General features: G+C 39.0%; 1 protein-coding gene across 4 annotated transcripts in view; it reads right to left on the minus strand.

Moving 5' to 3' along the window:
* LOC145690337 (heat shock cognate 71 kDa protein-like) overlaps window positions 1-22,384 on the minus strand; it is a 237,180-nt gene that overhangs the window by 150,148 nt on the left and 64,648 nt on the right. For all 4 annotated transcript variants that reach the window (XM_081765129.1, XM_081765130.1, XM_081765128.1 and 1 more), the window contains exons 2-3: window positions 19,094-19,305; window positions 12,502-12,860 (exon numbers count right to left, since the gene is read on the minus strand). In XM_081765129.1, coding sequence (XP_081621255.1) covers window positions 12,502-12,860; window positions 19,094-19,298 — 564 coding nt within the window. In that variant the 5' untranslated portion in view covers window positions 19,299-19,305. The remainder of the gene's footprint in view (window positions 1-12,501; window positions 12,861-19,093; window positions 19,306-22,384) is intronic.

A 22,384-nucleotide genomic window follows, 5' to 3' on the forward strand; every position in this document is an offset into this window, starting at 1 on the left:
TTTGAATAGAGAGTTAAGAGAAAACAGCACATATTCCTAGAATGCTGAATTCATTCCAAAAAAAGTAGCTCATTGCCATCTTTTATCATTTTCGCTCTATGCAGATCAATATTGAAACCGGAAATTATTGTAAATTGGCATCACTTGGTTTTAGTAGAGTTAAGGAAGGAGGTGAACGTATACTTGGGTGGGACGCTTAATCGGTTCCAGAAGCCTGTTTCTCGCTACCTATTACCGTTTTTCCTCTATAGTGTTCAAAAAGCCAAAAGTGATTATATATCATTTCCGCTTTTAAGAGAGTTGAGAAAGAATATATATATATATTGTTGGATGGTTAAAATTGAATACAGAACCCCTTCTCGCAGTCACCGTTTTTACTCCATGACAATCAACATTAAAACCGGAAGTAGTAGGTTTCTGCCACTTCGTTTTATTAGACGTTTGAGTTGAGATTGAATATTTTCTTGAGATGATTGATTACAGTAAATCCCGCTTCTTCATATCTATTACGGTTTTTATTCTATAGTAATCAACGTTAAAACTGGAGCTAGTTTATTTTTACCACTTTCGGTTGGAACATTGGGTTACGAGAGAAGTTTGTATCTATTCTTGGTAGACGTAAATCTATACTGAAACTGAAATTGTAGTGGATTTGTATCACTTCCGGTCTCAGTACAGAATTAAAGATTGAGATGAAATGGTTCTTTGGACGCTTAACCACTTTCAGAAATAATTTGGCTACCTATTACCGTTTTGCTCTATAGTGATCAACGTAATGGTTGTTTTCTACCTCTTTCAGTTCGAACATAATCTCCATCAACGGAATCGCCGATTCTTAACTTGGAACTTCTACATTCTAACCAAATTTGACCATGATCCATAAGATAGTTCATTTTTTATTTGCCTCCGGGACGAACACACAGTGTAAATATAAAGGTAACCAAGAAAGTTCTGTCGCTTTTTGTGGAGGCCTTTCAACTGACCTTCACACCCTGAGTTGAATGTGAATGGAGATAACGCGAAAGACAGTAGTTAATGTGGGTATATCCAACATACTACCTGCTTGTGGCAGTTCACTTACATTGTGAACTTGCGTAAGACAGCGTGAGCATGGGACCTCCACAGAGCGTCGTCATATGCTGTACAAGTTCAAACTGGGATCAAATACCATTGCACCGAGGCGAAAGATATGCCAGGCCTTTGTTGATGGTGTCGTCACTACGCGGACAGTGCAGTAGTGGTTTAACAAGTTTAAGGACGGTGACGAAACACTCGAAGAGGCGCCATTTGCCGGAAAACTAACACATGTACAAAATGAAGATCTTCAGGCAGCAATTAAGGTGAACAGTAACCAGACATGTGAGGAATTGGGACTACAATTCAGTGTGAATGGGGAAACCGTTCAGCAGCACCTCCATCAACCTGGGAAGCACTACAAGTTGAGTCGATGGGTTCCACATGATTTGACTACGGGTCAGAAGGCAACGCGAGCAGACAAATGTGTTTCTTTGTTGTCTCGTCTGAGGAAGAAGCCATTTCTGGACAGGGTGTTGACACGAGATGAGAAGTGGGTCCTATACGAAGCTCCACGGCGCCGTTATCATTCCCATGAACTGGTTCCAAAACAGCCGAAACTAGCACTACATCGGAAGAAGGTCCACCTGTGTTTGGTGGACTGCTCGCTGCATCATGCATCGCGAACTGCTATCAGCTGGTCAAAGCATCAACGCAATTGTGTACTGTCAGCAGTTGAGCCGTGTTCAAGAAACACTCAAAATTCTGAAGCCAGCACTTCTGAATCGCAAAGGGGTCCTCCTATTACAGGACAACGCTAAGCCCCACGTGGCTAGGATGTCCCGGGACACCATTCTACGCCTTGGATGGAAAACACTATTGCATCCATCATACTCCCCGGACATTGCACCGTCCGATCATCACCTATTTCATTCTTGGACAATCATCTTAAAGGACACCAGTTTAAATTCCTAGTAGAGGTGCAAAATCACTTGATAACTTCTTCGCTTCACTGCCCACCAAGTTCTACGGCGATGGAATCCATGGCCTTCCAGAACGTTGGCAGAAGGTCGTCGATGCTGACGGGGAGTATTCTTGATCTTCTAGATATGTCTTAGGTGACATATCGATGTTCGAAGGTGGTGGGAGAAAAAGCAAAAGAACTTTCATAGTTACCTTTACAAATAAAGGAGTGTAAACATTTTTATAAAATAAACAATACAGAAAATCTTTTTAAACATATAAATGTCGAATAAAACCTTTCTAAATGAAACTGTTTCAGTTTTACGTCCCATGTTTATGACCTATAGGCAAAAGGAGATGGATGATTACATGACCATGAAAGGAATTGGGATAAGAATACTGGAGGAAACGAAAGAATCTCGAAGAAACCCAAAACAAATGACCCCTCTACCACTGACCCATCGTGCTTCCATTCTTCTAATGTAGTTAATGCCGTCATATTGCAAGACATTACTGGACTCAAACAGTACTTCCATCTACATCCATGCATGCCATTTCCATCTTTTACTTGGTTATTTTTTTTAATTAAGTGACAAATACATATGCCACTTCACATGATAAGTCTGTATAATTAAACCGTATTAAAGGATAACCCGGATTGTTCAAAACTGCAGGTGTAAGGCTTTCCTGTATTAATTTTAGCAGAATTTGACATAACGAATTTTCAATACGAGGTACCTGGAATTCCATTAAATCATAATAAACTTCGAAAAATATCTTTACCAAAACAAAACAAAAAAAAAAATCTACGTTTTCTCTAAAAATATTCCGGAGTCCTTCAAAAGGAATTTAATTTACATATGTAGAAAACGTGAAATATGCTTGGAAAAACGTTAGGCATAGTTGTTTCAAACAAAATTGGTAAGACACTAACACTGTTTCTGAAATATCTTCTATTAACACTATTAACCGTAACTATTAACCCTGGAACACACACACACGAGTGCTCTCATCCCACCAATTCTTTTGTCTATCTGTAGATGGCGCACTGTACGTTCTGGCGTAGTGAGCTTGTATTTTTAGTTGACGTCATAATTTACTAATGTGCTGACGTGCTTTTGTTAAACTAATTTTTTTCGTTGGTTTATCAAAGCATATATTTACATTGGATGCCCTATCATCCATTTGTATTGCTTTGTCTTATTGTTATTTCACTATAGACCGCTTGAACAGAACTGCTAATGATTTTGGAGTTGCCATGCGAAATGTTATTGGAAAAGAAAGCGACTGTGTTAGTTTTAAAAAGACCTAAATGAAGTTGATGGCAGGGTGCGAATTGGCGGGGGGGATGCCAGGGATTTCCCCCCCTGACAAAAATCTTTCCCACCCTGGAGAAGGAAAATTTTATCCCTGGCAGGGATAACTTTTTCCCCCTCTGGAGTATTTTTAAGTGGACATAAAGATAAGTAGGTCTACTTTGCGTAGCTAACCTAAATATTACTTGAGTGAAAATTTATGAAAGATCTCACATCTCAACTGTTTTGTACTTGTTAGTATATATATATATATATATATATATATATATATATATATATATATATATATATATATATATATATGGGGGGAGGACTGCTTGCGCATATGGGTGAAATTCATCCCCCCCTGGGAAAATTTTTCAATTCGCCCACTGGTTGATGGTAACGTCAACATTCAGTACTGAATATTCAGTTAAGAGTAAACGCAATATTCCGTACTTATTTTTTATTTTTAAAATAAGGCCAACTTTAGTGGCAGCAATTGTGGTTCACTATCAATCTCATTCGTTTTGAAACTTCATGTTACTGTACTAGAATGATCTAAAAAATATACTGAAATACATTTCTGCTAAATTTGTCTTAAAAAGTTGTTGGGATTCTCCAACATCCCATGATAAAAAGATACAGAAATTGACTGTGTGTTCCAGGGTTAAAATTACTGAATGGAAAATTCACATTCTTCACATGCGAAAATTTAAAACTAGAAAATCTACTATGATTTACAAGGTGGCGCAATAGAAAAAAGTACCCCGCGTCAGTAGCATACAGAACCTACAACACACACAGTGTCTTGATGCTAAAAATGGTTTCTTAATATATCACACCTGTGCGTCAAAGCAAATGACCGAGTCATACCTGCACACCTGATGGTGTTATTTGCTACATGTATTGCTTGCAAATTAATTTTGTATATCATACTTCTCTAGTGCAAATGATCATATAGAATGGTAAAGAGAACAAGATGTGTGTGTATTCGTTAACAGTTTGCTCTCAGAGATCTCGTGGAATCAATGAAGAAACATCTAGGAAGAATGTGTGGATGTCGTTCTGTTCTTTAGGAACAAGGAGCTCCGTCTTCTCGCTTCGGTGACTAACATTCAAAATATTAATTGAAACCACACTGACGTACCCCCAAAAATACCAGTTCACATAAGCATCCCTTGTAAGTACATCAAACAAATTTTGAGCACAAGAATACTCACTCATGCACAAGACGAGGGGTTCACTGAAACAACTACCGATGCGAATTTACGTTCACAAAGATTTTCATTATGTACTTCAACCGTATTCAAACCCAAATTTATATGTCACCTTACTTACGTGTTTGCTACACCAATTTAGTGTTTACTTTACTTAGATTTTTATTAAGTAATCTCTCGACGAATATTTTTATTGATTTCAGTGTGCTACGACGCTACTCCGTAACTCAGCGGCGGTTGTTACAGAGAAGCCAATGTGCCATGGTTCTACCAGTCTCGAACTGGGGGTATAGGGCCCCGGCAGCAGACTCACTTGGAGGGCTCCCATCTTCCGTTCTCATGTAGCATGTAGGAGCATTCATAGGGCCCCAATACACATTTAAACAATATGATGCTGGGGCCCCATTCTTCATACTGTCGAAATATACTTTTACTAGGCCACAAACAAAGGGCACCTAACAGGACTTCATAATATTGTTAGTTTCATTCCAATAATGGGACCCTAACACTTCATTCAAGCTGGGGGGTCACCGAATAATGGGAACGGAACAAACTGCAACGAGTAACTACGCTCCAACACAGCAGATGTGCTTTATCTGACTTTCCATTTTATCCAATATTTATTATTATATATACAGTATTTAGAAGGGGCCCCGGCAGGGATCCCTGCCCTCCTGCCCTGGCCAGTCCGAGCCTGGGTTCTACCTCATATAATGCAAAAAAAAAAAAGTAGTATTTGCCTCTTACTAAAGAAAAAAATTACTCAACTTCACGCATATTATGTTAATAGCAGCGTCTGCAGTGCTTATCAGCAGATATTAAATGCGTTCAAAATTGCTCGTGTTGTCAAATTTCGCCTGGCTCTTCCAAGGGCCTGAAAAATGCCTTCTACGGATACACGTTAGTCGGAGATCAGGACGAAGGTACAGAGAAACAACTCGCAAGTAACCACTCGCCCGGGACGAGTCGCTCATCGGTCCGGGCAAGTTTCTAATATCACTATTATTTTTTCAAATGTAAAGACTGGGATGTGAGCTAGTAGCTTCCTTCTTGGGCTAGTAAAATTCTGTTGCTTATTTGCATCCCTGAACTAACGTTTTGTTCCACGGTGGACACAAGACTCCAAGCAGCGCGAGATTCGCTTGTACACTGAAGTAGCTTGAAAATTCATCGCGAGACCCTTGGTTCATTTGTTTCCATTATACCGGTAATGTTTCCAAGCTAGCTACTTTTTAATTAAATATTGCTTATCATTTTTACAATTTGGATTTGACGTAAACGTAAGAGTCATTTGGAGTTTACTCCATGTTGTATTGTCAACTTAAGTATGATTCTATCCTCGCTGATAGAAACAAAAGAGTGTTGTGTTTTGTGTATTTGTGGTGTTGCATAGAGATTCTTAGATTTAAAAGTTGAGTTGCGTTTGAGTTTAACGTCCCTTTTCAGCAGCGAGGCTATGTGAGACATGGACCTACTGATTAACATGGAATCTGAACCACATGAGCTCCCACCGGGAATCGAACCCGGGTCTCCCGCGCCGAATGCGCGTATGCTAACCACTTAGCCACGGATGAGCTTCTACCTTTAAAAGTATGTATGAAGCAACTGACTCGTAATGTAGAAAAATTGCATTAACAAGAAAATATATTTGAGAAACAGTCGGATCTATGGTTGTGATGCAATTTCCATGTTCTTTATTCTGTTTTCGGTGTGTTTTGTTTGGGGGATGCAAGCTGGACAAAATTTGGCGTCATTGACTAGTGCATATTTGGGATAAAATTACAGTACATGAAAAGTCACCTTGTATCTAAACAATGTGGTAAGATCATCTTTGTTATTGTTACGATTAATTATTATAATTGTAAAAAACCCGTTTGTTAATGAAACCCCCTTTCAATGTTTTTCAAGGTAATAGGTGGCAACATCGCTTGTCAGACAATTAAATCAACGAGCTTACGTTCGAGACCAGCTGCGCGACTGAATGGATGACATAATAGCCAAGGCTTCAACTTCGCTAGCCACAAGTTGCTCGGTCTGTTTGCCTGAAAAAATGTAAGTGTGAGGTAGAAATATCAAATTGCGGAGCTTGATAAGGAATATGAAACGTCTGTAGTTCTTTTTATTTTAATGGAACTCCCATTCTGAGATTAATTAAGTGAATATTCTTGGCTATTGAAGACGGAAAGATAGCAAATAAATGAGAAAATTGGTAAAATTATAATAATAGGTATTTGGTTGTAAAGCAAGCGTAAGTAGCAGGATTTTGGATGTGTGTATGATTCAAAGGTTTTACAAGTGAGATCTTGCTATCGACAGCGGGACGCTCATCGAAGCAAGAAAATTAAAACGTTTATTTTATTAGTTTTCCCAACCAATTCTAGTGAAAAGGACACGAGTTGGTAACAGTGAAGTCAATCTTATCAGTTTCGACTCAAAGACGCCAATATTAACTTTGTCTTTATATGTGTGTCTGCGTAGGACAATAACTCTTTGTTCGAAAAGTTTAGGATTTCTACTTCAGTTCCCATGAGAACGAAAATTGGCAAGTCACCCCAGTTGCCTAAGTGACATCTAAACTAATTTTTGATTGGATAATTTTTGGTCATCGACCAATAGTGGACAATGTTATATTGGGTGAGTGGTTATTAATCACGTGACCCACGGTGACTAGAAGAAGCACAAATTAGTCGGACGACGAACATCGAAACCTCCGTCACGGAGGGAAATTGGGCAGCGAACCTCAAATCCTCCATCACGTGAGTAGTACGTGTGGAGCCACCCCGACATAGAGGGCTTGAAAAAGAAGTTATCCGCCAATAGGCCTAGTGTACAAAATTAAGTCAAAGGCCATTTCATGCGTTCTTGCTCGTGAATTTGTGTAGTTAATCACAACTAGTGCCGAACACAGTTTTAATTGCTTAGTTATTTGAAGAAAGATCTCCCAGTGTCAATTAACCAAACTTATAGTGTACAGTCATTTCTACGCAACGCCGAAAGGATTGTTCCAAGGACTCCTCACAGCAGGGGAAGAGGATAAGTCTTGCCACAGATCGCAACACGGAAGAGACCTAAGTAGCTACAAATATTACATTCTCGATAACAGACGAAGAATCCAGTGTTACGATCGCCAGGGGAGCGTCGTTTGAAAAACAGTAGTGAAAAAAATAATATATGTTCAATTAGCACATCAGCTAGTAAAGTGCCATTGTAGAAAAGAAAAAAAGTAACAGCGTGCAATTGCTTAGGCATAACTCATTCTTGACAAGCTACTTGCATATAAATAAATGTGCACAACCTATTGTTAACGTAAAAGAGAAGTAGTTAGCTAGTTAAAATTCTCAAAAGTTAATACCTGATATTCTTATTTTTAACGGCCCTATATTGTGAAAAATGTTGTAGATATTGTTCTTTTCTTACGTAGTGTTGTTACATATTTTGAAGGTTATTAAGTTGTGATAATCAAAGTGTAATGTTAGATGTAGCAACAATCTTAAAGTGAAAATATGAATAGTTAAAACGTAATTACTATTTGAGTAATCATTTTGTTTTGTAAATTGTATTCCTTCATTAACGCGAGGTTGTAGGTTACGGGGTGTGCTTCGCATCCAACGTCGAAGTAGTGAGTGAGCTATCCCTCGCAATAGGTATAAGTAGTAGAAAAGAGGAAAAGAATAATTGAACCAATTTTGATACTTTGATAGCTGGCGTTAGCCCACTTTTCTCTATACTCATTGACGATAAGTTGGGTGAATTGTTTAGTAAAACTCTAAAGCTGTCAAGATTTTTCATCACAATGCGAATGTCTACTTCTGAATCCGAGATTTTTTTTTCTGCCTTGAAGAAAATAAAGACTACCCTTTAGAATAGCATGAAAGAAAAACGACTTAGTGCTCTACGAATGCTATGGTGTGCGGGTACGTTTTCTGAATGACGTTAAGTGCCTATAATGGGAAGGTCTTATTTGCCAAATGGAAAATCTTCCGATAACCTTTATTTATCGTGTCACAAAACAGTGGAATTTTTGCCTTTGCATCTTACATTTTTATGGATTATTAATTTTTTTTTTTTTTTTTTTTTTTTTTTTTTTTTACCGTGTACAATTTTGGCACTACCATTTCATAGAACCACGAGATGCCACTATCCTAACCAATGCTCATATGGGTCTCTCCATCGGTTGGCCTGCACACAAGTACTACAGTGTTTTCATAAACTACTGTAAATGGCTGTAAATGGTTCTCACGTATTCGTATGCTTCGCAATCACTACTCTTTTCTCTATCAATTACATCTTTCACAATGTAAGACAAACACTTCAACTTAACGAAACTAGTAGGGAAACGCTAAAAGCCGACTGTTGACTATTCGTTTTACTATTCACCCATTTACGCGACACAAGTACCAAGGGGAAGAACACTCCAACGCGTCATATTTAACATGCTGGAATGAATTATAGCACTTTATTTTGTAATTTCTCTGCTTCTAATCTGGATACTTTTTTCATTCGCCACCATGAGTGAATAAATTTTCATTCGGCTAAATCCTATATGTGCAACAATGCAACAAAAAAATGCAAATTCAGAAAACCTTTATAGACAAATTCTCCTTTTTCTTTATATATTCGAATAGGGTCTACTAGTAATAATAACAACTTGCACACCGTTGGTCAACTACTTTCTCCTTACGAATTATTACAACTACACACTTCACACTTTGTCATTGCTTCTGTGCACAGTTACATTCCTAAATATTCTGGAGTGCATTGCTTTCTACATTGCTCTCTTCGCACATTTTAGTGCTGAAAAATACCCCCCAACGGAATACGACGTAATGGGTACGTATTTCATTGACGTGAAGCGAAACCGGAATTCGAAAAGAAAAAGCTATTTACCTTACTGATTCCGTCAAAAGCCCCTTCAACCTTTTCTAACTTTCAATAAGATTCACATATTCGGGTTCAGTGAACACGACACGGAGAAATACGCTAAAAATTAGAAATTATGAAGCAATGATGAAACAGGTTAAAAACTAGAAACTCAGTCTGTAGTAATCATATGTAACATTTGCATAAGCATGAAATTATAACGAGGGCAAGAATCAAATTCATTCCCTTTATAATTTGGACTTGGAACCGTAGATCGTGTTACGTTTTACGCATGTCATTGAAACAATTTTAGAGAGTTTTTAATGTAAAGGAAAATTGTCGAATTTTCTCTCTACCACACAAGATATAAATTTTCAGATACACCACAATTACTATAGCTGTGCACGGAAGGTGTGGACGTTAATAAATACTTAGAAGTGGAATGCTGATGCTTTGTATGGTAATCTGATCTTATTTCTACTAAGAAACACTCGTTCTTTCCATGGGAGAAATCAAGGTATATTTGAATCCCGTCCACCCCTTAGGCTTCGTATTTCAATCAAATGAAAATAATAATAAAGATCTACTCAAGTCCTCAGTACATTAAAAAAAAAAAAACAATTTTAAACCGTTCAACAGTTTCCTCATATTGCGCATTTTATGATTTAAAAAATCTGAAATTAAAATAATATATAAACATGGTTCTCTTCTAACTCTCAGAAACAGAATTTTCGAAAATGCTGAGATGCGTGTTCATTAATGTTTGACGGAAAGTTGATATATCGAGTTCCACTTCTCAAACTTGAGTGTTACACTGAGATATTCCATTTTTGGCAATTTGTATTCGCTCTGATCCCCTTTAAAATAAGGATTATAGTCAAAATGACATAATAAAAACCAGCCTCCAGCCGAGTGTTAACCATGTACAAAAATTCATTTCAAACGGTTCAGCCGGGTTTTAGTGATGATATGACAGATAATGTCGATTTCAGTTTTATCCATCCAGATTTCTCGAAGTGAAGTACACGAAAACATGTAATCTTTAGAATGATAACCAAAAATTCTTAAGGGTTAGGGACAAACCTTTCCACCTACATAGCAGAAGTAATATTATGTATGTCTTATATAAGCTTTCTTTCATTTTTATATGTTTCGATTAATAACACTCGTGAATGGATAGTACTATGCATATTCCGCCATTAATAAAAATATTCGTAATTTTTATTGGTTATCACCACTTCTGAGCACACGAAAGTAATCGCGTATTTGAATTACTTTAGTTTTATTGTATACTTTACTAGGATAGAATTTACTTATATGTCCTGTTCAAGCACGATTTCGAACTCCCATCACACAGAACTAGTGCTAATATACTATGCAACTCGTTTTTTTCAAAATTTATCTCCATGTTAGGAGAGAAGAAGCGATTCAGTTTTAATTAATTTGGGAGATTTTTTAATATTCTTGAAACTATATACATTTCTTATGAACGTAAAACCCGTAAAGGCGCGAAAGGCCATGGTTGAACTACCAGTGGTAGCTCATGTGGTTAAAATTCAATGTTAAGCTGTAGGTCCACGTCTCATATAGCCTCGGTGCTGAAGCGGTACGCTACGCTTCAAATCAAACCAACCAATTGAATGGAAACGTGCCCAAAAAGCTTAATATTCACAAACTACTCCTTTTGATACAAAATAACCTTACTTGTCCAGATCAGAATTTCTACTCAGTTCTCAATTTTTAGTGTTACACTAAATACTTTAAATAACAAAAACAATAACAGTACAGTATTATCATTACTAGTATTAGTAATAGTTGTCGTCGTTATAGTAATAGTTCATGGTTCAAAATTCCATTGAAAAACTGCAATTTATGTTGACACCAATTAAGATAACCTAAAATTATGGAAATTAGGTTCGGAGTAAACATATAATTCTGTCCAACGTGCCAATTACTTGGTAATTTCTATTTAGCATGTTTCTTTTGACATGATTATTTATCATATACTAATTCCAAATTATTTTACGCGGCACTAAACCCCTCTATAATTCAGTTTCTAAACTAAGATGTCTAATATTGGCACGATATTCGTATAGAAAGGATCGAAAGAAAGAACTTTGGCTTACCAAGAAATATGCCGCGAGTAACGTATACTACAGAAATATCACGACAGGATAGATTATATATTCATTCTAAAATAGGGTGCCTCTCCATAGAATGAAATTCACTCAGGTGATTTAGTTTCTGTAGCGATGGTTCTTCGAGACTTTTAAATCATATGGCTAATTCCAAATAATTCCAATGTGTTTGCCAAAAATCAGCACTACGAATGAGCTACATCAATTTATACAAAAAGACGTTATTTATCGTTACGCTTTACAAACGAACCTAGGCGCTTCTTGGTATGACGTCAGTATGTCACAATGTCAATAATGTTTTTCAGAGTTGTTCAATGATGTTGACTTTGCAGACTTAAATAATTATTTCCTTATTCCATCATTTCACTTAAAAATTACTAGATCCTAGCACTGGTTTGAAGCTTCGATAATCGGTTTTATCGGCTTCTTGCGTCCATTTATTCCCTGTGCTAATCCTTCACTTGTTGGTACGCTTCATGTAGACAAGCAATGTGAAGTTTCCTATTCCAATTTCCATTGTTTACTTCATATATGTGTAAACCAGTGCTTAGATACAAATACTGTAATACTGCAGGTAATATCTACAATTATTTCATGACAGAAAAATAACAGATTAAGTTTTAATCAAATATTTGGTATCTAGATTTGAATTCACGATAGCCTTGCTCTTCGAAGTAAGGTTTCAATGTTCAGGTGCCCTGTTCAAAAATTCTCATTTTACAGTATTGAGAATGGAAGATAGTTTCCCCATGTAGTTAAGTATTTTGCTTCTAATTCAATTATTGTGTGCTGTTATTAAATAAAAACGTTAAAAAATATGTTTGTCAATAATCTTTCGTAATCTTGAAACCTTCGAAGTTTCGAATATATAAATAAAAAGAGAGAAATTTCGGCTAAAAACAGTTTCCAAGATAAGCAACATTTTTCCCCACATTGTTGTACATCTGCTTTGAATTTCGCTTGAAGAATGTGAATTTTCATATTTGCCTTCAAATATTTTATAGAACTTACCTTTTTGTCGAATCCATAGGCAATTGCTGCTGCAGTTGGTTCATTGAGGATCTGAAGAACGTTAAGCCCACAAATTTTTGCTGCAGTTTTTGTGGCATTTCGTTGTGCATCATTGAAGTATGCTGGAACTGTTATAACTGCATCAGTAACCTGCTGTCCAAGGTATGTTTCTGCGGTTTCTTTCATTTTTTCGAGGACCATAGCACTAATTTGTTCGGGGTAAAATGTTTTTGTTTCCCCTTTGTATTGAATTTCAATCTTCGGTCTTTCTCCCTCCCTTATTACTTTAAATGGCCAATGTTTCATATCTTCTTGGACAGTTTCATCATCAAATCTGCGTCCAATAAGACGTTTTGCATCTGAAATAAAGCAATCATTCAAATACATTATTACGACATTAATTTATTATTGTGATATATACAGGTAAATAATTATTTACAATCACATACACTGGTGTATAAAACTTAAGGACACGATAAAGTAACAAAATAATGCGCAATCGTTGAAAATGAATAAAAGCATGTTGCCAAAAGTCTTCTATATGTGCATAGAAACCAAGACGCTGCAAAGCGTGACCATAGCACCCAATGAGTCTGCTACCCCAATACGATGCAGCTGAATAAGAGAGAAGGTTATGTGCCAGTCACAGGGCTGTTAAGGTGAATTGTAATGGTGTTACTCACACCATGCCCCGGAGATAAGATTTGGATGACTTCACACGAAGAAGAATCATCCGAAAACTGGAACCAAATTGATGAATGTCGACAAGAAGTTTAGTAGCTACTGTCCACACTGTTTTACGCGCATGAGGAGCGTTTCGAACCACAACCAATGCTGTACGAAGGAAATGTTGCGGTCGATAGGCCAACTACAGCAGCGTACATTTTGAAACAGACAAGAAAGAACCGATATCGAGCAAAGGGGTCAATTGCAAGCACATTTAACAGGACTGCGAAGCGCTGAGCCATGGAGGATTTTTTTTTTTTTTTTATTCATGCACAAAAGAATGGAAGGTTCGGAGGTGTACAAAATATTGTCTCAAACACATTATTAGATAGATTTTATTAATAGCCTCAGAACAGATTATTGGTTTCATATATCAAAAATTACTTAGTCATCTCGTTCAAATAACAATATTTCCCTTAAGAGGGGCGCGCAACACTTCTGCGCCCATCGCAAAACCACGGAGTTAATATTTCTTCAGTCATGCGCAACAAAGTGGAAGGTTCGGAAGGGGGGGCAAAATATTACCAGCTGTAACACTTAGGGATATTATCTAGTTTGTACTAACAACAGACTGAGAGCATATTTTGGGCTAATATATTGTCAAAAAAAAAAAGCCTCGTTGAAAGACCACAAGAAAAACTTATATCTTCGGTTCAGGGGGTGCGCGCTCTCTTCTGGATCCCCCTCTGAGCTGTCATTAATTGAGGGTAACCTAACTGGTGACTGTGACATCAAGCAAGTTCTAGAAGCCATTAAATTTGCTACTTACGCAGTAATATTAAAAACATTTGAGACTACTTTTGAACACGCCAACAGAGGGCAGTGCAAGGTTATGCGCTCAGACACAGGAAGCACTAGTCTTCATAAGTCAGTGTGCCAAGAGACGTTCTGTGTACATTGAAAGCTGCAGTTCGTGCTATTCTGACCACGTGCGTTACCACGTCTGAGATTTTATCACGAACATGAAGTTATATCAACAGCGAATGAAAAATACTGAGTGAAACTCGGCAAATCCCCCACAAAGACGCTTGACATGATTCGGCAAGTGTATGGCGATGCTGCAATGAGTCGTTTGAGGTGTTTTGAGTGGCACGCGTGCTTCAAAAGCAGAATCTCACTGAAAGATAACGAGAGATCAGGACGACCTTCAACGAGCACAACACTCGAAAATATCAAAACTATTTGCCAACTTGGACACGAGGAGCGTCGGAGAAGAATCCATAGCATTGGTTCCATTGTCGGTGTCATGCGGAACCGTGCAGGCAATCCTCACATGTGATTTGAATTTTGAACACGCGCCGTATTACTGCTAATTCTGTCCCCAGACTGCTGACCCAAGAGCAGAAAAAGCACCACGTCTAAGTCTGCTAAGAACTTCCGCGGTCACTGTGCCGTGGATGACCCCGTCCTTCATGTCGAGGATCATTACAGATGACGAAACTTGGATCTTGGATGTACTGTACGACCCCAAGACAAAGCAACAATCTTCACACTTCACAGTGGAAGAGTCCATCATCTCCACAACCGAAAAAAAAAAAAAAAAACAGAGGCAGGTGCGCAGTTCGACCAAGTACATGTTCATCGTCCTTTTCGACTCCGCGGCATTGTGCATCACAAATTCGTCCCCAAGGGCCAATACGTCAAAAGCGAGGGACATTCGGCGAAAGCGACCAGATCTGTGGCGCGCGAAAGACTGGCTGCTTCACGTCGACAATGCAACCCGTCACAGTGCTCCCCTCAAACGTGTTTCTTACCAGAAACTAGGTGATTGCCCTTCCGCACTTATTCTACTAACCAAAAAACAGAAGTTCCTAGAGCCCTTGTATGTCACGAGAAGTCCACCAAGGTCGTGGTATAACAACATTCATACCAAATTTATTATTGGAGTAAATTGTGTAATGATCTGAGAATCTTTAAACCTTGATAAATTTTCCACACCATGTTCATAAAACACTTTATCAATTTACAGTTTTTATACTATGAATTATGTATGTATTACGAGATCTAAAACTTGGATGAACTAGTGCTGACCATAAGCCTAGAGAAATTTCTCGTCTTGGATCTGAAAATTTATTTGTGGCTCGACTGTCATGTTTTAGACACGAGACGATAAATATTTCGTCTCGTGGGCAACACTAGTCGCCTAGCGTAGGATATGTTGGTCGGCACTTTGTTAGTGATAGTTCTGCTATCACAGTATAGATGTCTTGTGGACTCTATATATCCTGTCAGGTGATTTCTCAGTAACATGCAACGTCAGTTTTTTATTTGATGCAACGGTGTATAGATATTCTAAACGTGAAGGTTTCACACTATTTCACGCCATTTCACGCCAGTTACACAGTTCTAAAACTGTAATTTATATCCAGTCATGTATCGAATCTGTTTTATATAACCTTAACTACACTCAGACATGCTTTCTTTTTTAGTGCTGCGAACAGAACTATTAACGCCAATTACAGTATGTCACATTCATATTCGTACACACCTAAATTTAAAAGAAAACCACTATATATGAAACATACTGATAGTAAAATTGACAGCAGATTGCTGGAGGGGTGAGGTAGGTTCATGGTAGACATACCCAGTGCAGAAAGGGGTCAAAACAAGCACACCATAGAAAGGCAGAAAAGAAAACATGTGAGAACTCCCGAATTTACGCCACATTGTTATTCGTACACTTGCACAGTTTTACATTTCATAGGCTATAAAGAAAATAAAACAGCAGTAGAACACGAGCATAGCTAGTGTAACGTACACAAAAAGGACATATCAACTGCTGGTGTTAAGCGTGGTGTACATAGGTAGATAATCCTTACAAAAATGGGGAAGAGTAAAGAGCTCGGAGAGAAAGTCAAAGAGACAATCATAAAGCTAGCATTAAGGGGGTGGTCGTTAAGAAAAATGGGACAATTAATAGGTAAAAGACACACTACAGTTCAATATACAAATAAATTTAAGTATAGTGGTTCAGTGAAAAACAAACCAAGAAATTCGAAGAAAAAGTTAAGTGAGAAGGACGAGAGAGTGATTGTGAGACAGGTGAAACCAAATCCCCGACTAAGTGCTCTAAAAGTCCAAAATATAATAGAATGTGTGCTACAGGTAAGAAAGTAAGCACTGAGACGATTCGTCGAGTGCTACACAAATACGGCTACCATGGTCAAATACCTCGAAAGAGACCATTCATAAGATGTAGGAATCGTAAGTTACGACTTCAGTTAAGAATTTTGGAACAATGTCTTATGGTCAGATGAGACTAAAATTAGTCTCTTTGGGTCTGATGGGGTCCACATGGTGTGGCGAAAACCCAATTCGGACAAGAATGTTGCAAATACCATACCCACCGTAAAACATGGAGGTGGTTCTATTATGCTTTGGGGGTGCATGTCGGCAAAAGGGGTTGGTAAAATTCAATTTATTGATGGTAGAATGGACAAAGTTATGTACCTTGATATTCTTCGGAACAATGTTAAGCAAAGTGCAGAAAAATTGGGCATTTTACCAACCTAACAGTGCAGTGTTATCGGATTTCCGCTAAGTTTCGTTTTGTTGTTATTGTTGTGTTTTTATATTTTTGCTATTATTATTGTTACCGTTTCATTCGAATAATTGTTAGTGTTCGGGTTATAGTTCTTCAAGTGCTGTTCTTTTCTCTCCAGGGGCGGATCCAGGGGGGGCGATCGGGGCGATCGCCCCCCCCTGAAGGGGAAACTTTCTTATTTTATATATATAAATAAAACCCATCCCAAAGTTTGGAGCCCTTAAAAGTAGCAGTATGACAACCCACCGCCCCCCCCCCAGAAGTCTGTCCTGGATCCGCCCCTGTTTCTCTCTCTCGCTCGTTTGCCATGTCCTCTCAGTTTGGCAACGTTGTTCGTGCTCTTCTGCTGTTTTACTTTTTTCTCAAGTGTATTTTCGGAAGGTAGTTTCACGAATCGTACCGAATTCTTCCGATGCTATCACACGTGAGGGAAAAGCAGTTCTATGATTCGTGTAGAGCTCACTCAGGCTTCACGAGTCGTCGCGACCACTATAGACAAACAACACTTTAAGGGGACGATATTCTGCATTATTAATATGTAACGGAGAACATGTCCAAACATGACATATACAGATTGTGATCAGAAAAATGGAAACACCTGAACGAAATTGCAACTTACCAGATTAATATGGTGTCGGGCCACCTTTCGCCTTCAGAACAGCCTTGATGCGATGTGGGATGGAGGCATAGAGGTCGTGAATGGTAGCAAGTGGAATTTTACACAATTCCTCGTGCAGGGCATCGGCCAGTTCTGTGAGAGGATGGAGGTGGAAATCGTCGCCGGAGTCGTGTTTCCAAGACGGACCACAGATATTCAATTATGTTGAGATCTGGGGATTGGGCGGGCCAGGGGAGGTGTTGAACTTCATCCCGATGCTCCTCAAACCACGCTGCAACAACGCCAGCTGTGTGAATGGGTGCATTATCATCCTGGAAGGTGGCGTCATTGTCCGGGAACAACATCTGGACCATAGGATGCAAGTGGTCTCCTAAAATTACTACATAATCGTTGGCAGTGATTTGTCCGCTAAGTGTGACCACAGCACCCAATGAAAACCATGATATTGCGGCCCACAGCATCACCGAGCCGCCGCCATGTTTCACAGTTGGGCGGAGACACTGCAGATCATAAGCTTCTTTGGGCGTTCTCCACACATAAACACGGCCCGTGGTTGGGAATAGGGTGAAGGATGACTCATCCGACCATATCACACGTTTCCAGTCCTCAACGGTCCAAGTTGCATGGTCGCGGCACCATTTGCGGCGTGCGAAAGCGTTATGATGATGCAACACGACCCCGTAAGTTCATGTCATGTAATTCGCGGCGGACTGTGATTGTCGAAACAGGGTGGGGGAGGTGCTGATTGAGTTCCTCCGTCACTTGCTCTGCAGTGGCACGCCGGCTCTACGTAACAATGTGCTTTAATACCCGGCGTGACTTGTCACTCATGATTTTCTTCCGCCCACTGTTTCGCTTCCCCGATGTGGTTTTCCCGTGTGTTGTGTAGGCCGTCATCACCTTCGACACTGTCCCACGCGACACACCTAACACAGTAGCCACTGCCGTCACACTCACTCCACATAACCGCGCACCAACAATTTGTCCTCTTTGAAAATCTGAGAGGTCTCCCATTTTACACTACCTCCGTCTGCTGCAGCCACTGGACACTGTTATTCCACTGCGCCTGACATAGTATGGAGACCGACCTAACACGCCACGACACCACTGCCAACCCATACATCTGACGTGTTGCCAACCAGAGGTGTTTCCATTTTTCTGATCACCATCTGTATCAATCAATAGAATTCACTGAACTTACAAATCCTCATGCATAGTTTACGATAAAATCTAGATTTTTTTAGTGTGTGTTGTGTGTGTAAACCTAAAAATTGATATGACAATTACGATCCCCATTAAAACGGAACTGGTACTAAAATATACCATCATCAATCTTTCCTTTACGACAGTATGGATAATGAGAAATAGTCCAAGATTATCTTAACTTTTAAATTCTGTGTTTCACTATGTTACGCTGAAATGAGACGCACATTAATCCGCAAATTGCATGAAGTTGAACAAAATGACATATCTGAGGATAAATTATTACGCGTGGCTTTTGAGGAAGTGGAAAAAAAATGGAGGTAAGGTGTTCGTTGCCAATAATAATGGATGGCTTTTATTTTGCTCTAGCAAATGTTTGTTTATGTACTGCATACGTAAAAAGTCCACCGTCAGTTAACAGATTATATATATCCTTGCCCTTTCCTAGCTCGGATAAACATATTCCTGGTAATGACACAACTACTACTTGTAACACTTACCAAAAACTGTATTGCTTGCATTCATAGCGACTTGTTGCTTTGCTGCATCTCCAATCAGCCTCTCCTCGTCTGTGAAAGCCACGTAGCTTGGAGTGGTTCTATTGCCTTGATCATTAGCAATAATCTCAACCTTCCCATGCTGATAAACTCCAACACATGAGTATGTGGTACCAAGATCGATGCCAATCGCAGGTGCTTTCGCCATGATTCTCCTAAAATTAAAAAAAAAAAAAGTAACATGATAAAGCAAATTAACACGTAAGACTATATAGTTGTGTGTCTTTTACCTTTCCTTTCCTTCCTTTCTTTCCTTCCACCTGCTCATTGAATGTCCTTAGCACGCTTATAAGTGATTACATATTCAATGTTTCTACACTGGGTGCCAGGGGCGGATCCAGGACCGACTTCTGGGGGAGGGGCGGTGGTTTGTCATACTGCTACTTTTAAGGGCTTCAAACTTTTTGATGGGTTTTATTTATATATATAAAATAAGAAAGTTTCCTCTTCTGTGGGGGCGATCGCCACACCTGGATCCGCCCCTGCTGGGTGCTCACCGAATTGCGACCACCCATCCACAGAAGAAAGTGTGGCCAGCAGCCGAGCTAATGACATGACCACCCCGATTGGTAGTATTGCAAAGAAAGAACACACTCGAGGCTACATGTTGGCAGACAGCACACTGTTGTAATAGAAACTGAGCAGGATTTATTCGCATTCCAATAGGGCATTATTGTGGGTACCCGAGCAATAAGTGTGTCAATAACTCAGACAGCACTACTTGTCGGATGCGCCCGTTCCTGTGCAGTGAACGTGTACAAGGAGTGAGAAAAAAAGGTGCTAATAGTCTCCAAGAGGCGGAACCGCAGGGGTGTACGGAAGTTCAAAAAGTGAGGCAAGCGTTGCGTCAAACAGATCGTAAAAGGCAAACCATCAGAGCCCGTGAATTACGTGACCAATACAATGATGGATGCAAAATTCTCATATACCACACAACTATACGGCATACATTGGCACGCATGAAGTTCCATAGCGAACGACCCACTATTTACTACTTGTCATCGCCGAGTTCGTCGCGCTTAGGCATACGAATACGCTAACTGGACCGTGGATGATTGTAAAAGAGTGTGTTGGTTTGATAAATCACGGTTTGTGCTACACCTCTCGGACGGGCGTGTGAATGTCTGGCGTCTACAGCAGGAAGCTATGAATTCCTCGTGTATGATGCGTACTGTACAGACAGATTGGGACGGCTGTATGGTCTGCGATGCTTTTGTTGGTATGGAGTGGGACCTTTGGTGTGCATGGACGACAGTGTAACATCCGTTGTGTATCTGCAGCTGTTAGGGGATCACGTACACTCTACAATGCAAAACTTCTATCCACACGAAGATGGCATTTTCCAGGACGGTGCCACGAAGCCAGGACTGCACTTGCTTGGCTTAAGGAACATTCCACAGAGCTGCAGCATGGGAATTGGCCCCCTAATTCACCGGATCTTAATCCTATATAAGATTATGGAATGCTGTAGAACGAGCTCTTCGCGCAATGACTCCTGTACCGATATCCGTGGGCTCACTGCGAGATCCATCAGGAATATGGTGTCAGATTCCCGTGATATCAGCAACTACAAGAACCCATACCACGCCCTGTCCAGGTCGTCATCTGAGTGAAATGGACCAATAAAGTATTAGCTAGGTGGTCGTAATTCAGTGAGCACTCAGTATACCATTACAAATATGCTAATTTCAATCATGTAAACTATCAAAATAAACGACAGACCGGAACTTAAAATTTATCAGGGGCCGCAGCGGCTCAGTGGTATAGCCAGGGTTGGCAAAAACCATGGTTTTTATTTTAAAAAACCAAAAAAAAAACGGTTTTTTGGTTTAAACCAGATTTTTTTTTTGTTTAAACCAGGTTTTTATGGTTTAAATGATTTGCTCTATATATTCATATCATATATGGACAGAAATAAGTTTGTTTCGCCTTGATGTTATTATGCAACAACCGGGTTATGCTGGAAGGGGTCACATAAGCTTAAAGCGGAATAAAAACCGCTTCTCGAGTTACATCCGAGAGAAATTGTCCTCCATTTGAACTCAGAACCAGGACTAATTGGCCACAAATGCGATACGTCTGCCGACTCACTCACGAAGGAATCCTGATTAAAAAAAAAAAAAAAAAAAAAATACGTTGTACTGATCTTTACATGCTTTTTAATATAACTGTCAAGAGTCATTTCAGAAGGACAAAAAGATAAACAGTTGCACAAGTGAAACCATTACACAGAATTAATTACATATGAACAATTTCAAAGTACGACGGAGTACAGAAGAACTAATCTAGTTCAAGTTAGTTAACAACGACTTTTATTGGTCCAATTAAAGAAATACACCGACTTAATCTGCATATCAATAAGAAAAGGGAATAAAGATAGGAATTATTTGAGTCCACTTTGGCTCAGACTCATTTATACATAAATAGATACCAAAGATACTTATTTCACTAAATGCCTCTCGTGGGGTCTGTATGACCCCACACACACACACACAAAGTACAGCATTTTCGATGTATTTTATCAATAGTAAACATTGAAACGAAACAATATTTAGAATTTTTCTTCGATTGCAATTACATAACAATAATAACAACTACAAAAAAAAATCACAAAATAAACATTTATAAACTTGTAAAAAAAAGTTGCTTTTGTAGTATAATCTTTTTGAGTAATGAATGGGGAATTTAGGTCTGAATATAATACGAATAATATACAGGAGTGAAACGTGATAACCCAGAAATGTGTGTTCATCAAGATTTTACAAACACTTACACTTTTACGAACATTTTTTTTTTGTGTTTTTTGGTTTAAACCAGTTGGTTTTTTTGAAAAAAACAGCTGGTTTAAACCACCTTGGTTTAAACCAGCCAACCCTGGGTATAGCGTTTGCCTCTGGTGCACGGGGTCCTGGTATCAACTTCGTGAGCAGCAGGGAGCACACTGTAGAACATGCAAAGCCATCTGTGGTGATTACACACCTTTCTAAGAACCATTTCTCTCCTTCTGTAATGTCAGAGACGCCATCATGAGTTGCAATGACTTCAATGTAAGTCATTGCCTTTGTATAAAAGTGCAATGTTTGTTCTAATCACGTGTTTCTTCCTATTGTTTCCTGTATAATACTTTACCACTACTTTCTACGTATCAGGGTTGCCAAAAACGTAAGTTTTTCTTTCTTTAAACCTAGTCCAGTTGGTTTTATTGGGCAAAATTGGATTTTATTAAATTAAGTA

The sequence above is a fragment of the Thermobia domestica genome, chromosome 7 (assembly GCF_964235325.1).
Source record: "Thermobia domestica chromosome 7, izTheDome1.hap1.1, whole genome shotgun sequence".
Lineage (NCBI taxonomy): Eukaryota > Metazoa > Arthropoda > Insecta > Zygentoma > Lepismatidae > Thermobia > Thermobia domestica.